Source organism: Pteropus alecto, unplaced genomic scaffold (assembly GCF_000325575.1).
Source record: "Pteropus alecto unplaced genomic scaffold, ASM32557v1 scaffold106, whole genome shotgun sequence".
In the NCBI taxonomy this organism is placed as follows: domain Eukaryota; kingdom Metazoa; phylum Chordata; class Mammalia; order Chiroptera; family Pteropodidae; genus Pteropus; species Pteropus alecto.
The window spans coordinates 440,189-456,312 of record NW_006442103.1 but is presented as its reverse complement, the minus strand read 5'-3'; the positions used below and the strand labels follow the sequence as shown (position 1 = coordinate 456,312).

Sequence of the window (16,124 nt, the reverse complement as noted above, 5' to 3'; positions counted from 1 at the left end):
ATTTTTTTCTTTACTCATTTAAGAAACAATAAAAGGGCAGAGAAGAAGGCTGCAACAGAGTTCTAGTGGAGAAACATACTAGATATATCCTAGAAAGATTTTAACTTTGCCCGTGGTAAAGCTAGGACTTGCAGGGTTGGCACACCCCAGCCTCTTCCATCCTGGGGCTCTGTAACACAAGGGTGTGTGTCCTAAGTAATGGAGGTGGCCCGGGTCTAAATAGATCTAGCTTCTTCCCAGAAGCTTGGTGGACTGAGAAACATGGCATAGTTTGCTTTCTCTAGTTCATAGTGAAAATATACTGCCTTATGATTTCACAGTGCTTCCATTTTCAGGGTGCTTCCATATCTAACAGCTCTGTGAAGCTACCACACAGGCATGTCACCCTCATTTTTCAGCTGAGAAGGAGAAGGTTGTAGCTTATCTTTATGACTAGTATTTAGTAGCAGTGATCATTTAACATTATCATTGTTTTGTTTTGGTTTGTTTATTTGGCTAGAATTGAGTCCATTCAGTATACCTTGAGTTTTCTATAGCTTTTCTAGAGCTTGTCCTTGACCTCCAGCAGCCCTAATGAGCTTTTCCAGGTGACAAAATTGAAAGCCAAGGTATGGGCTGTTTTAACTTTGTACATTTGTGACAACAAATGTGTCATCTCACTTGGTTACCATATTTTACTAGGATTTTTTCGTCTGTGTGCATCAATGAGAGAGAACTATAATCTTTCTTATTAAACTGTCCATCTAATTTGGGTTCCAAAATTACACTATCTTTATAAAATTAGTTGGGAAGTGTTCTCTCTTTTTCTATTCTAATGGTTTTCTTATAATAGAAATTTTTTTATTCCTCTCCTGGGAAGCCATCTGGGTCTGATGTGTGTGCACGTGATGCTTATGTGCAGATTTCTTTACTGGGGATTTGATTCCTTTTATTTTTTATCTATTCAGATAACCTAATTCATCTTGAGACCATTTTGGTAATTTCTATTTTTCTAGGATATTGTCTATTTAGATTAATTGTTCATTTAGTTTATAGATTCTCGTAAGTTTTTTAATCTCTTCTGTATCAATAGCTATGTCCCATTTTTTTTCATTTCTAAAGTATTTTAATGCTCTTAGTTTCATAAGGTTGTCTCTTTTATTAGTATTTTTTAATGAATCAGCTTGTAGTTTTATTAGCCCTCTCAAGTTCATTAATTTTTGTCTTATATTTGTATCATACTTCCTTTGTTTTACCTCCTTTGGGTTCCTTATTTCCTGACTTGATTGCTTAGCTTTCTTTTTTTCAAGTTTTTTACTAATATATGCATCTACAATTCCATGATGTTTCAGTTTACTAATTAGCACTCCTTGGGTACATTTGTTCAAATTTACTACTGTACCTAAGTATCTTTCCTTCCCACCCATCTCTCTCCATCTGGCCTATGGAGACATCATCAGAGACCTGGCAGCTGCCTTTTCAGAATCCAGGTATACTACCTACTACTATGTCCTTGGCGCATTCATCTCAGTCCTGGCAGAGGGAACACATGGAGGGCGGTCTGAATTTTCCTTAGTCTTCATAATCACTCGCTTACCTTCACAGCATTGACACATTATCCTTTTAGCATTTACCTATACACTAGAGGTACAAATCTACCTTTTTTATTTCTCAGATATCAACAACAATAATTCTGGTTCCCGATGTCATTTATAGACACCTTTCTCTAAGCACAAATGCAGTGGTTCCAACCAGCTCAGGGCTGAGGTTTCTATTCTCCCTTTCCAATAGCTATGCTACCCCATTTAATCTGAAATTTACTCTCCTTGATGGAAAAGACCAAATTAAATGAGATTTTGAGAACTTGTGATGTCTGTATGTCCTTTCCTTTCCTTTTGCTAAAAACTGAGCTAAAACAGCATGTGTTTGGCCTTGAACTGTTTGAGATCTACATTTCATTTTAGTCTTCTTCTGCTGCTCTTCTTACAAGCTGATGACACCTCCTCCTGCTTCCTATTTTTAAAGACATCTCATTGAAGAGCTCATTGAATATCTTTTTAATCACATCTCATTGAAGATCTCCCAGAGATACTAGACTGCTCTTAACCTCTCTACTCTCTGTCTTTTTATCTCTAAAATGGCACAGTTGGACTGGGGGAATCTATAAGAACCCATCCAACCCTAAAAACTGGCCTGTCCTGCAGGAAAGCAGACTGCTTTGTTGAGCCCTGTATGCCTCTGTCTCTGAAGCCCATTGACATTCTTCACATCCCCAGAGGACCTCTGTGCAAGTTGTGAATTCTTTTAAAAACAGGAAAAGAGAAAAGGGCTGAGGAGAAATTTTATTCTAGTAAAACTTATTTTTTTCTCAAAATAGGAAGGAGAATTTGACAGGGAGCCTCTGAGGGGGAGCTTAGGTGCACTGGAAGGAAGCCCCTTGTCGGGACTACAAGTCCTGGAGTCACGTCCTTCTTATCCATTAGCCAGGTGACCTGTGTGAACGCCACTCACCCTCTGAGCCATTGTTTGATCTGTGACTAACCAAAAACTAGGATAAAACTTTTTCCTTTTCACTTTAAAGCGTAGATGTAGGGGTGAAAAATAATTTCCAAACACATGTAAACTATAGAGCACTGTGACTTACACAGGTGTTTTTACTGTAGAGATTTCATTCTTCTTTGACAAAAGAAAAAATGATAACACAAACAAGCTCTGTACTGCTTTATCTTTTGTAATCAAAATAAGAAGTATTCAGTGAGCTGCTTTCTTTCCGTAACTGAATTACACAACTCTGCTGCTTCTCGCCACTCTTGCAACATAGGAAAGCCTTGCTCCAATTCAAAGCACCATTCAGATGAGAGGTGTAATTGTTGTTATTATTCACATTTCAGAGGGTTCTATGTCTATTATCTGTTATCTGCTCACTTTTCAGCTTTCCCAAACATGAACTCAGACACATAGTTCATTTTCATAATAGAGGTTTCCCAAAGAGAATGAAGTGGATGATTGTTTAAAGCAAAAAATTGGTCTTTTTTTTTTTTAAACAATGTATACTCTGACATGAGCCAGTTCTCCCAGAGGCAGCTTGAGACTTGAAAAATCAAGATTACAGAAAGGAACTTTCCCACCATGTTACAGCAAGAAATCAACTAGGTATCCTAGCCACATGAGAATTTGTCCTTGTGTCCAACAGAGTGGGCAAGATACATGTTTTTTTCCCATTGGCCCACAACCTATCTTTGTGTAACATTAATTTAATATACCATCACAGACACAAATCGGACATGTTAGTAAGCTAGCTGACTGTGAGTTGTCCATTCAAATAGAAATGCTAACTTGGTGACTAATTTTCTTATAGCTTCTCATCAGCTTCTCTCTTGAGACCCAAGCTTTTAATTCTTGCTGGACACCTGCCCCTAGACTTCCTACAACATCTCAAACACTTGCATGAAATTGGACTCATCTTTGAACTGTGTTCCCTAGAACCACATTCCCATTAACCCAACCTAGAAACTTGGACCTCCATATTAAGGTCCTCTTTTCTTTCTGTTCTCCTTTCTCCAGTTCTTAACCAGTCCCTCACCTCCTCCAGATTAGACTAAACTATTACAGGAGTCTTTCATTTGTGTTCCTGAACAGATTTCCCTACCTAAAATCCCTGGCTTCTCCAATATATCCTTCATGCTGCTCCAGAATTATCTGACCAAAATACAGGTTGGGCCACATCATTTTTTTTGTAGGCTCCCTATCACTTACAAAGTAAATTCCACACTTATTAGTGTAGGATTTGAGCCCATTCACCATTGGCCTTTGTGTTATTAGTTGGGAAGTATTCATTCAACTAGAGATGATGAAAATACTCACCTAAAAATGACTTAAATAATGAGAAATATTTATTATTTTCTCACCTAAAAAGAAATCCAGAAGTCTCCGGGGTGTTGTCCACCTTTCTGCTTCATCTTCCTGTTCCATCCTGTTCCAGCATATTGGCTTCTGTCCTCAGGCTTGCCCCATCTTGAACTTCACGTTGCTATTGCAGCTCAGAAATCATACCCCACCACACACACATAACCATGCAGAAAAAAATATATTCCTTTATCTGCAGGAAAATCTGCCAGGAGCCCCTAGAAGTTTACCCCTGATATCTCTCTGACCAGGATTGTATCACATGCTTTTGCTATCAGTTATAGCCCAGGAGATAGAATTGGGGTGTTTGGTTTATAAAAATAAGTATTCACATCTTGAAATCAGGGTTCTTGCAGCAGGAAAAAGGGGAAGCAGGTGAGAGAGTTTGGAGTGGCAACTATTAACATCTGCCAGGGTTTATACTCTGCAGTTAATCTCATGCACATACCTCAGGCCCCTGGCCTCTGGGCCATTCACAAAACAGTGTGTTTCAGTTTTCCATGCATTCTCTCTCCCATTACTAGATGCCTGCATGCCTTTTTCTGCCTTTGGAAACACTCTGCTCTTCTCAGCCTGTTCAGTCTGAGCTATTTCTGATAGACCATCAGCATTAATCCTCCACTAGGCATTGTGTTCATAGTGTGTTCCTCATTTATTTCTTTCAGCCCTTGTCAGAGTTGTACATGTGACTTCTATTCCAATAAATTATAAGGGCCCTCATTTTAGTCAGTCTTGTCCTTCCTGTAGCCTTTATCAAAGTACCTTGAATCTAGCAATGAATGTTTGCGGAATTAAGTTGAATGTCAATTAACATTACACTTGTTTGGTTTGCAGGTCTGTGCTGCCAGCATAGTCCCCCAAGATGGTGAACAGAATGGTCTTATGGGGAGAGTAGATGAAGGTGTAGATGAATTTTTCACCAAGAAAGTGACCAAAATGGATTCTAAGTGAGTTCAGAGTCATTACTAATAATACTCGTTAGTTCACATTTAAATTACTAACAGTTACAATTAACTTTGTATACTAAGGCTCATTTATATATTTTTTTTAATAAAATTTACTATTCTGATGGTTTGCAAATTGCGATCTCCAGTCCAGCAACATCACTAATCATCACTATTAACTGAGAACTTGTTAGAAAGGCAAATTCTCAAGCCTCTACCCCAGACCTACTGAATCAAAAACTCTGAAGGTGGCATGGCAACTATTAACATCTGCCAGGGTTTATACTCTGCAGTTAATCTCATGCACATACCTCAGACCCCTGGCCTCTGGGCCATTCACAAAACAGTGTGTTTCAGTTTTCCATGCATTCTCTCTCCCATTACTAGATGCCTGCATGCCTTTTTCTGCCTTTGGAAACACTCTGCTCTTCTCAGCCTGTTCAGTCTGAGCTATTTCTGATAGACCATCAGCATTAATCCTCCACTAGGCATTGTGTTCATAGTGTGTTCCTCATTTATTTCTTTCAGCCCTTGTCAGAGTTGTACATGTGACTTCTATTCCAATAAATTATAAGGGCCCTCATTTTAGTCAGTCTTGTCCTTCCTGTAGCCTTTATCAAAGTACCTTGAATCTAGCAATGAATGCTTGCGGAATTAAGTTGAATGTCAATTAACATTACACTTGTTTGGTTTGCAGGTCTGTGCTGCCAGCATAGTCCCCCAAGATGGTGAACAGAATGGTCTTATGGGGAGAGTAGATGAAGGTGTAGATGAATTTTTCACCAAGAAAGTGACCAAAATGGATTCTAAGTGAGTTCAGAGTCATTACTAATAATACTCGTTAGTTCACATTTAAATTACTAACAGTTACAATTAACTTTGTATACTAAGGCTCATTTATATATTTTTTTTAATAAAATTTACTATTCTGATGGTTTGCAAATTGCGATCTCCAGTCCAGCAACATCACTAATCATCACTATTAACTGAGAACTTGTTAGAAAGGCAAATTCTCAAGCCTCTACCCCAGACCTACTGAATCAAAAACTCTGAAGGTGGCGCCCCTCATTCTGGGTGACTCTTTTGTTTGTTTGTTTTAATAAGCCCTCCAAGGGATCTGCTGAGCATGCTCAAGTTTGAGAACCATCGTGCTATTTTAAAACAGACCACAAAATGTATCATCCCAAAGTATTTTTTCTAGGGTGTTATCACCGTCACTTGGATGATTCTGTTACAGGGCAGTGAGCTTTGACAGTTGAAATTACTTATATCTAAATTCTCCGTTTTCATAATCTGACATATGTGAGGGCCATATGTCATTGTGAGATGGCACGACCTTAAGAGAGTGTCAAAATGACAATAGAATTAGTGAAGAGGCTTCAGAGTTAGTCTCTAAAAAGTTCTGTCAGCACTTTATTACTATGTGGATTTTTCCTAAAAGCCAATTCAGTGGTACTTTTTATTAACAGTTATATTTAACTTAAAACACTCTGGTTTTTAAGGTGATTTGTACCAAGTTTTTAAATCCCCAACTAAATGCAAATCTATCCCAAAATACACCCTTGGATTTGTATTAGGATTGTATCTGAAGTATTCTTCACCTTGAGATGTCAAATTCAGAAAGGAATGTAAACTGTATGATAAGCCAAGGGTGGGCAAGGCTGATCACAGGTAGAGAAGAAACCAGCCTATTCTGAAGACTGATATGTGTTATCTTGCCTCTGTAGAATGGCAAGGCGGAGTTTTTATATCCATAACAGTCCAACTACTAAATGTTATACGCTTCAAGACCGAGTTATTTGTCTTTGACACTGGTCTTAAAGGTTGGCACACTATACTTGGAAAAATTCTATTTTCCTATCCTTCAAGAACCGACCTAAATGTCATTTATTCTTTGAAGCTTTCCCATGACTGCTTCCCATAGCCCTCCACGTTAATTGTTCTTTCTCTAAAACTGACTCAACACTTTTTTTTTTCAGCCTCCACACACATCTGTGAGGGCACACATCATTCTTGGAGAGTTTGTTTGTTTGTTCTTACAGCTCAGGGAATGAATGAATGGATTCCAATGTTAAAGAGTCAGGCAGCACCAACATAAACAGAGCAAAATGGGAAAGTTCCTCTTAATGGTTTGCTTTCAAGCCTGTTTCCCCCTTAGAAGGGTGTTCTTCAGAAGCAACACCCGGGTCTTGTTTTTTTATTATAACTTCAGTGTCTGACACAGCCTGTGATATGTAGTCTGTCCTCAATCACTAATAGTTGAATGATTCAAGACGATCTTGGCCTGTATCTGTATAAACTACAGATACCATTGTAGGCCCTTTTCTTCTTAAACTTTAGAAATATATATTTAGTTAGTGAAAAGTTCTGTGAGTGTGTCTATTGTGATTTTCTCGACTTTTCATGCTACCTTCTTTAACTGGCTTGGAATGAAAGTTGGGCATACTTTATAAGGTATAAAATTCACTTTCTACAAAGATACTGCTCTAGGAGGATTCAGTTATCTTCTAGTAGAAATAGACAGAACTAGATACATTAATTTTTATCATATAGTGATGGAATCTACTAAAAGTTGTGATTTGTTTAATTTCATTTTGCTATAAAAACAAGTATTGTTGTTAAGAACAAATATTGTCATTTTAATATGCAAAGGGCTAGGCATAGATAAAACCATGAAATAATAACGTAAAGAAGTTTGAAGATCAGTTTTACATGCTCATAATTTAAAACAGTTTCTAATCTTTTAGCTGTTTATTTTTTATTTTGCTTCCATATTTGTTAACAACATTGTTTTGCTATTTTTTTGCTATGATGATAATTTGGTTCTTACACACTCTGGCCCTACCAGCTAACACACGCAGGCAAAACTGTCTGTCTCTCTCTGTCTTTCTGTCTGTCTGTGTCCCTCTCTCTCCCTTTCACGTACGCGTGTGCGCACACACACAAACACACTTTTCCCATCTTCTAACTTAGTTATATCATGATTGTTGGTTCTATCAGTATTGCCTATTGGCTTCATTATATCCATATAAATACCCACAGCTGAGTTATACGTATGCTATGACATTTCCTTTTCTAGACAACTTTGTATTTTCCCTGGAGTTAGTAATTGTCTACTTTTCATTTGCTTGGTTTTCTATATTGTTATCACTGACATACCCCCTAAATCTCCAGTAAAAGGATAAACCTCTCAGTTTTATCATCATGGACCATCCTTCACTGCTGTCTGACTGATTCCACTTTGAACTCTTGGCCCATTTTACTGGTGTCATCCTAGGGTCTCCCTCATTTGCTTGGGGCTTCTTTCCCCTTGTTCCTGTGTCCTTTTCCTATTTCCTTTGGCCCATGTTTTTTTCTTCCTTACTTTACTCCCTTGTTTGGGTAGTGCACCTCCTGGTGTTAGTCTGAGAAAGGAGGCAGAGGAAGTGAGTTTCTGAAACTCATTGTGAATAATAGTGTGACTAGGTATAGAATTATAGATTGAAATCCATTTCACCTTAGAATTTTGAAAACCTGGTCCCTTTATCTTCTAGCGTTACTATAAGAATCTAATGTCACCTTGAGTCCTAATCGTTTGTTTGTAACTTGTTCTGTTTTTCCTCTTCTCCAGAAGCATTTGGGACCTTCACTTTGTTCCAAGAATATTGAAATTTTATGGTGATATGCTCTGGGTGACTCTTTTGTTTGTTTGTTTTAACCCATTTGCTAGGCACTAGTGGGCCATGTCAATCTGGAAATTCACATCCTTTGATTCTGGAATTTTTGAAAATTAAAATTTCTGTCATAATTTATTCGCCTTTTCTCTATTCTTTTTCTTAAAGCTTCACTATTCAAATTATATGTTTCCTCTATTAATCCACTAATGGGTTTTTTTTTTTTTTAATCTTTTCTCTCTTATTTTCTTATTCTCTTTATTACCCTGCTCCCTGCCCCCCACCCCCAACACACACATACATTCTGGGATATTTCTTCAGTTATATCTTCCAACCTTTAGTTTTCCATTTCTGCAATCACATTTTCTACTATTCTTATTTCATGATTCCAACATTTTTTTCTCTGTCATATTGAAATGGGGCACTAACAAGCTTCATGGAAGTTTGTAAGTGGGACCTGTCTACTGGTGGGCTTCAGTGTAGGGTGCCTTCTTCGACCATTTTGTTGAAGGGAGGGTCTCTCTGCTTGTCAAGGTCTTTAGGTCTTTGGGGCTTTTAGGAAATTTTGATCTCCTACATGGAGGGCATAAAACTGGCTGCCGCATTCTGGAATCCAGAATGAGAAAAAGGGGCTGAGAGGTGTCACTGTTCAATATGCGGGCTTCTCTGTGTAGGGGAGGAAAAATGATTTTTCCCTTCACCTTTCTGGGTTCTTGGCTGAGACTCCTATAATAAAAAACAGATTAACAGGAGAAAAACAAACAAGTTTAATAACATGTATACCTCCTACTGCAGTAACTTCCTGAAATGGCCCAAGCCATCACCTTAAATACCATCTCCAGCTAAAGAAAAAAGATGGAGGAGGGTATCAGGGAGAGAGTCTGTTATGGGAGGTGACCAGGAAAAGCACTGTAAACAAGGGTAACGTTATTTTGCAGTTTTAATTCTATGTCTTCTCCACTGATAAGAGTTCCTAGGGATTAGGTCATTCTCCTCTTCCTGATAAAAGGAGGGGCATAGTTACAAAGGAGATTTCCCATTACAAATGTAAAAGTCCCTTACAAAAGAGTAACTTCTGCTCATTTTACAGGGTGTCTGCTGTTTCTTAAAAATAATCAGCCTAAAATAATCCTATGCCAAAGAGGCATTTTTGGGGGTGACATATTCTTGTCCTCTTCACTTGAATCTCTCCTTGTTTTCCAGATGGTACAGCTCTCTTCAGCTGCACCTGCTGTTCCTCACCCTCCTCAGAGATTGAACTTGTGGTAGGATGGGGCAGGCATAGGCTCTATGTTTTGGGGAGAGGATCTAACAGTTTGGTAAATGGGCTTCCCACCTCTTTTCCTCTCTTAAGCCCCACTCTCAGGTCTATATCCAGAAGTGTTTCTTGTTCCTGTTTTGGAGCTAGTGCAAATCCATTTGTTTCTGGGCTTCCCCTAGTGATGCTTTAGGGGTCAGCTTTCCCAGATTAAATCAGTTTTCTCAGGACTATTTAGCTTCCAAACTTTGTTAGTTTTGCCTTTTCTCCCCTCTAGGGTTAATACCTTCTTTTGAATCCCTTGCAGTGGTTTTTCGGGAAGCCCAGGGGAGCTAACGGTGTTCAGTCTGCCAGCTCTGTGAAAGGCAGTGATGGTGCCTTCCACTCAACCCACTGCATTTCCACTTTTTCCTCACCCAGTTCCCAAGTTTCTGAATTTTCTTTCTGACAACTCTACCAAAACTGTCTTGTCTGTCTTTTCATTTTGTTGCCTATTTCACTGGTATTACATTTAAGCAAGGATCTAAGTCTTGTTTGGGTTGAGCACCAAGGGTGGGATTTCAGATGTTACTTAATGATTACTGGAAGGATTTTAGGGGGTTATTGAGAAATCTGGCCCTTTTCATTGTGCACCAAATTAAATGAGGCAGTTGCCTCCTGTATCTGGATTGTAGCTAGCTTTGTTAGAAGTTCTAAAAAGTAGAGAAGCAGTTGACTAGAGTATATAAAACTAAAAAAAATTCATCTCTCCTCCCACTCCTGCCACCTTTGGATTCTTATTAGCTTGTGCGTATCTTAATGTCCTCACCTGTGAATATGATGATAGTATTCTACCTTCTTCTCTATTTCCTAAGTGCAACGACTCCTATCAACTTCTTAAAATGCTTCAAAAGAGTTGCCATATAAGCAGCAATCTCCATATTTATATTTTGACTGATTCTTGCTGGAACTTGAATTACAGTAAAACCAGCAGGATTTGTTCTTTTGAATCACAGGAAATCGTCAGCAAAAAGCTCAGAGTTCCATGAGCTTAGTGAAGGAGGTGATGAGAAGAAAAAGCGAGATTCTCGGAGAAGTGGCTTTCTCAACTTAATCAAATCCCGGTCCAAATCTGAGCGACCACCAACAGTCTTAATGACAGAAGAACCCTCCTCACCAAAAGGGGTGGTCAGAAGTCCAGCCATGGACACACCCAGGAAGGACACGAAGCTAGATGAGCACAATGGCAATTCTGAATGGAGTGAAGAGATAAAAACACCTGACTCCCATGAAGAAAGTCAAGAGGAGGACATGGGGAAGGCGGAGCGCAGTGACAGCAAGGGCAGCCCACAAGGAGGCCGGAGATATGGGGTCCAGGTGATGGGCAGTGATCTGCTGGCTGAGATGAAGGCCAAGCAGGAGCAGAGAGCAGCTTGTGCACAGAAGGTAAGGGAGAGGCCATTTTGATTTGTTTGGGGTTTTGCCCCAGTGAGTGAGAGGTACCAAAAAAAAGCCCGTTAGTTAAATAAAAATCCAAAAACCAAAGACTTTTTCCTAATGAACACAGATCACAAAGACATGACCATGTTTTCCCTTTGGCACTATGGCCATGCTCTTCCCAAGAGCCACAGTGTTCGAGGTAAGTTGTTGGCTATACCTGCCCAGGTGCTTCCTTCCAGTAATCATTAGGTAACATTAGCCACAAAAGCATGTGATAGCTGTTCAGGGAAATGCTCAGATCTGGGAAAAGACTGAGTCTGTTGAATCCCAACAAAGACCTGAGCGTGACTGGAGATAGGAGAACTGACAGAGGCAAATAAAAATACTGAAACCAGATTCTATTATAGAAAGGTAGATCTATTTTTTACTTATTTAATAATTTATTCTTTTTTTCAAACCTTAAGCTTCCTTGCTGTATTCCAGATTTAAAAGTCAAGAGAAACCGCCCCTCCCCCCGCAAAAAAAGAAAAACTAAGGTCTTCTGTTAGAATTAATTAATTGAATACTTGACCATTGTGATATGTCATTACCTGTTGCTATAAAAAACTTCATAGTTTAAAAATTACAGAGTCCCCTACCACCACCGAAACTGACTTAATACATTACTTATTCTTTGAACCCTTTTAAAAATAGAAGTTGTAGGATTTTTTTCCTCCTGCAGCTAATAAAGGTTGGCACCTTCATTGTGGCCACTAAGACCCATACACCATGGTCGTGGCTTCTATGCACTCCCCGGCCTCTTTTATGTCTATAAAGCAGGGTTCTCAAAAAAAGGGAAAATTGCATATCTATTTTATTTGAAGTATCGGAATAAAACAGTTCACCTCGATGAACCCTTGGTTTTCAGAAAGTAAATGATAAACTAAATACCAGGGTGGGGAGTGCTGTTTATATTGTAAACAGCTGACCATTTTTTCATTAGATCCTGCCTCCCGTATGATTTTACAACTGCTCTCCATAGTTCTTCCACTGGCACTTTTGTTATCTAGCAATTTCCTGGTTACAGATAACTCCTACCTCACTCATTAACCTTAGGGAAGAGCTGGGGTGGAAGAGGGGCGCATAGAACTCTACTCTGCTGATTCAACATGGGAGGCATGAGGCAGCCTTCACTGGCCAGAATTCTGAATAAATACTGTGACCACATCATTGGTGAGTCAGATGCCCAAAGAAGTGTTTAAATTTCAGTCTGTTTTATAGAATTTATAACAGTAAACGTGCTGTTTTCACTAATAAGCTGTTTTGTTTTATCACTGTTTTCATTGATGAACAGCTGCCTTTTGGTGGAAAGATGAGAAGTGCTATAGGGCTTTTTCCATGCACTTTGGATCTGATATATAAATTGGTTCAAAGTGACAAAACTCCTATGGTGTAATATTTTTATTTGTTCCAGGTTTATACCAACAATCTCTTAGCACCATCTAGTGTCTATTTAAAACAACCAAAGTTTTTAAATTTTGAACCAGTCAGGAATATTCATCCTTTCTGAATAATAAAATAATAAGAGAAAGTTTTTCAAAAATTAATATTATAATATTTTCCCTTAAAACTCCATGACTGTATTCTTTATAAAGTTAGCAACATAAACATCAGTGGTGAATATACTATTGATAAAAAAAAAAATGTCATCTTTACTCTCGAGCAATTCTCTTTACACTATTTATTTTTAATATGTGTATTTAAAGGGAAAGAACTGTGAAATGAGCTATGGTATCTGTTACTTATTAATAAAGGGGAATAACAGGTATTGAATGCTTTAGAAGCCCCATCTTTTCTTGTGGGGCCACCTCGTCAGCTGCCTGCACTCAAAGACAGCTGGCTGAGTCCTAGCTTTACCCTGACAGTTCCTGTCCTAGGAGAGTGGCATCTAACTTTCCCCATCTCTTAGTAACAAGCTCCTTCCACCTGAAGTTTGTCGGATTTGTTTTTTTAATTAATTCCAGCCTTTTCACCTGCATTTGTCTCTTAAAAGATCTGTGTCCTTTGGTTCTGCCTCAGTGCAAGGAAGGTCCCACCCATTTTAAGACTCCTTTCACTTATTTTGTACATCAAAGTTGAAAAAGTTTCTACTGCTTTTTAAACTTGATTTTTGGAACCCAATTGGAAAGAGTCCTGTAAATTTATAGAGTGTCAGTAGCTCCATCCCAGGGAACATCACAGAGAGCAGAGCCCACACAGGAGCTCAGCAAAAACAACAACAGGCATCACCAGCCCACTGTTTCCGTGGACCCACACGACTCTCACCTGTCGGGAGCATCCAAGGAACCAGCCATACTTTGGGCCCTGGAGCCCTGACTGTAAACACAGAACAGAACGTGTTCCTCTGAGCTTTGTCCTGAGGACTTCAGGGACCATCACTGTAACAGCATTAGAGTTAAGAAGACATTCTTTGTTGTCATTTATTGTCTGCGTTGTTCTTTTTCTTACACTTAAATACGTACTTTGTTGGGGGCGGGTGCTTGAATTTTTTAGAAGCTTGGGAATGATGCCATCTCCCAGGAGTCTTCCAGCCTGGCCACGAGCAACACAGAACGGCTGGAGGGAGGTGGGGCAGGTAAGTCAGGCCATTGCCATCACCCCCTTAGGAAAAACACTCTCTGGTTCCAGGAGTTTCATGTGATTGGCAGAAGAAAAATAAAGACAGGGAGGCGAGAACAGGTCTCTGTGCTGTATTTTCTCAGCTTTCACCTAAAAGGAAACCACCTTCTTTTCCTGCTCCAGCTCCACTTTGGGGCTCATCTCCCACCACCAGTGTAGCCTTGTGCCTGGACAGGGTACCTTTTCTAATTCTCAAAGGGAAGAAATTTCATTGAGAAGAACTCCCAAACTTAGGGGACTTGGGGAGGGGGGAGATTTTGGGGACATAGCTGATGCTTTTAAAAATAAGCCGTACATGGTATATGGAAGGTTGCTCTTTCGTTTGATAAGAGGTGATGTTCTTCCCTTTCAGCTTGGATATCCATAAATATAGAGTATCGTTTGTCCCTCTGACTCTTCAGGTGCAGTAAAAGAATAAGGCGCCTTAGATGGACACTGAAGAGTGACTTGAAAGTTGCATGTTAGAAACCCCGTTGTGCTGTTTGAAGTTTTCTTGCTTTAGTATCTTCATGCAGGAGCTGGAATATTAATTATATTTAACTGGTTTATTTTTGCCGGTTGTCTGGTTAAATTAAGGCAGCAAAAGGGATGGAGGCAGGGCATGAGATGACATTTCTGAGCTAGTGAGGTTATGGCCCCTGGCAGAGCCCTCCTCATTCAGGGCCTACAGCCAGACCCCTCACTGATTGCTGTCCAGAACTGAGGCGCCTGCAGTGGGATATACCTGCACCTTGTGCCAGGTTCAGGAAGATGTGCTGCTTTAAGTGCGTAAAGAACTACTATCCTCTCTGCACGGGCACGTGGACCTGCACACTATTCATTGTGAGGCTTGTCATCTGTGTGGTAGTCAGAGGTGATCAGAAGACCACCATTAAGTCCATTTTCTAAGGATTTTAGTCCTCCACCAGCATGCTTCTGTTCTAAACATTCTGTGATGAGAAATGACAATAAATGATTACAGCAGTTTGTGCCAGGCTCCTCCTAGGTTCACATGATTGGTTTCTTTCACCTTTGATTTTTAAGATAAAGTGTGCTTTTTGTACCCATTTTCACTTCAGTGCCTAAACTGCACCCAGGTCTTCCGGAGACCCGCTTCAGTTTGGGGACCCCAGAAAAGAATGTCAAAACAGACCCCAAGGTGGACATGGGCTCCCGATCTCGGAGCTCCTCCAGCACACCCACCAGCCCAAAGCCCCTCCTGCAGTCCCCCAAGCCCAGCCCGGCAGCACGGCCCACCGTCCCGCAGAAACCAAGGACCGCCTCACGGCCTGGTAAGGGTTTTACTAGTCAAGGAGTGACGCCAAGACCATGTGGCTTCCCAAGGTGGCTGTGTTGAGACTCCACAGATGGTTTCAAGGGCACCAGTGAACATGCTCAGGGGGTCTGCTGAGGGTGTCCTGAGAAACCTGCTAGGGGCTGTGGAATTGACAAAAGCTGAAGGGTTCTTCTATTCAGCACTGAGGCCACCAACTCAGAAACTGTCCTTGCATTCAGGACTGCAAGCCACAGGGTGAGAATGGAAAAGCAGCCTTGTGTTGTTCTGACCCATTTGTAGTTTTTGAGGTAGCTTTTAGAAAACCTCTCCAGGGCGAACAGACCCTTCAGAAGACAACCACGTAAGGATGAGGGCCACAACCAGGGAAGGCACAAGTTCCTCTGTTTTTACCTCATATTCTGTGAATTGCTTAGAGTTTAGGACAGGACTTGGCAAACTGTGGGCCTGTTTTGCAAATACAGTTATCTCAAAGCCACTCTGTGTGTGCACATTGTCTGCTTGCTTTGCACTCGAGGGGCAGAATTGAGTAGTTGCAAAAGAGTGCATTTGACCTGCAAAGCCTAAAATATTTACTGCTTGGCTCTTTACAGAAAAGGTTAGCTGACTCTAGGTTTAACAAATCTAATGACAGGGGAAATTTAAAAATATTAGAAAAGGTTTTGCTCTGCCTTATTCTCTCTTACAACTGCCTCTTTTTCCTGTCAGGTCATTTTTTTTTTTTCTCTTTAACTTTCTATTATAATAATTTTTAAATATATACAAAGTAGAATGATAATACAATGAATGAATCCCATATCACCTCTTCACTTTATTCCCCCACAAAAATTAGGCAAATAAGGATAGAGATATACAGTCAGATTATGCTCATTGTTATCAGCATCGTTGCTAATATAGTGCTAATCTTAACACTTAACTCTCCACCAGGCACTGTTCTAAGTGCTTAGTGTGGATAAACTAACGTCCTCACCCACAGCTCCATTTCACAGATGCGGCTTGTGAGGCACAGAGATGCTCAGCCTGCCAAGTCACAC

At 39.9% G+C, this 16,124-nt stretch overlaps 1 protein-coding gene across 7 annotated transcripts in view; it reads left to right on the top strand.

Moving 5' to 3' along the window:
* The window catches only part of CARMIL1 (capping protein regulator and myosin 1 linker 1), a 262,767-nt gene that overhangs the window by 235,373 nt on the left and 11,270 nt on the right, over positions 1-16,124 (top strand). For 4 of the 7 annotated variants that reach the window (XM_025052169.1, XM_015595505.2, XM_015595503.2 and 1 more), the window contains 4 exons: positions 4,720-4,832; positions 10,736-11,165; positions 13,692-13,773; positions 14,876-15,088. In XM_025052169.1, the coding sequence (XP_024907937.1) occupies positions 4,720-4,832; positions 10,736-11,165; positions 13,692-13,773; positions 14,876-15,088 (838 nt within the window). The remainder of the gene's footprint in view (positions 1-4,719; positions 4,833-10,735; positions 11,166-13,691; positions 13,774-14,875; positions 15,089-16,124) is intronic. The other 3 variants (XM_015595506.2, XM_015595504.2, XM_015595507.2) reach the window with 2 other exon arrangements.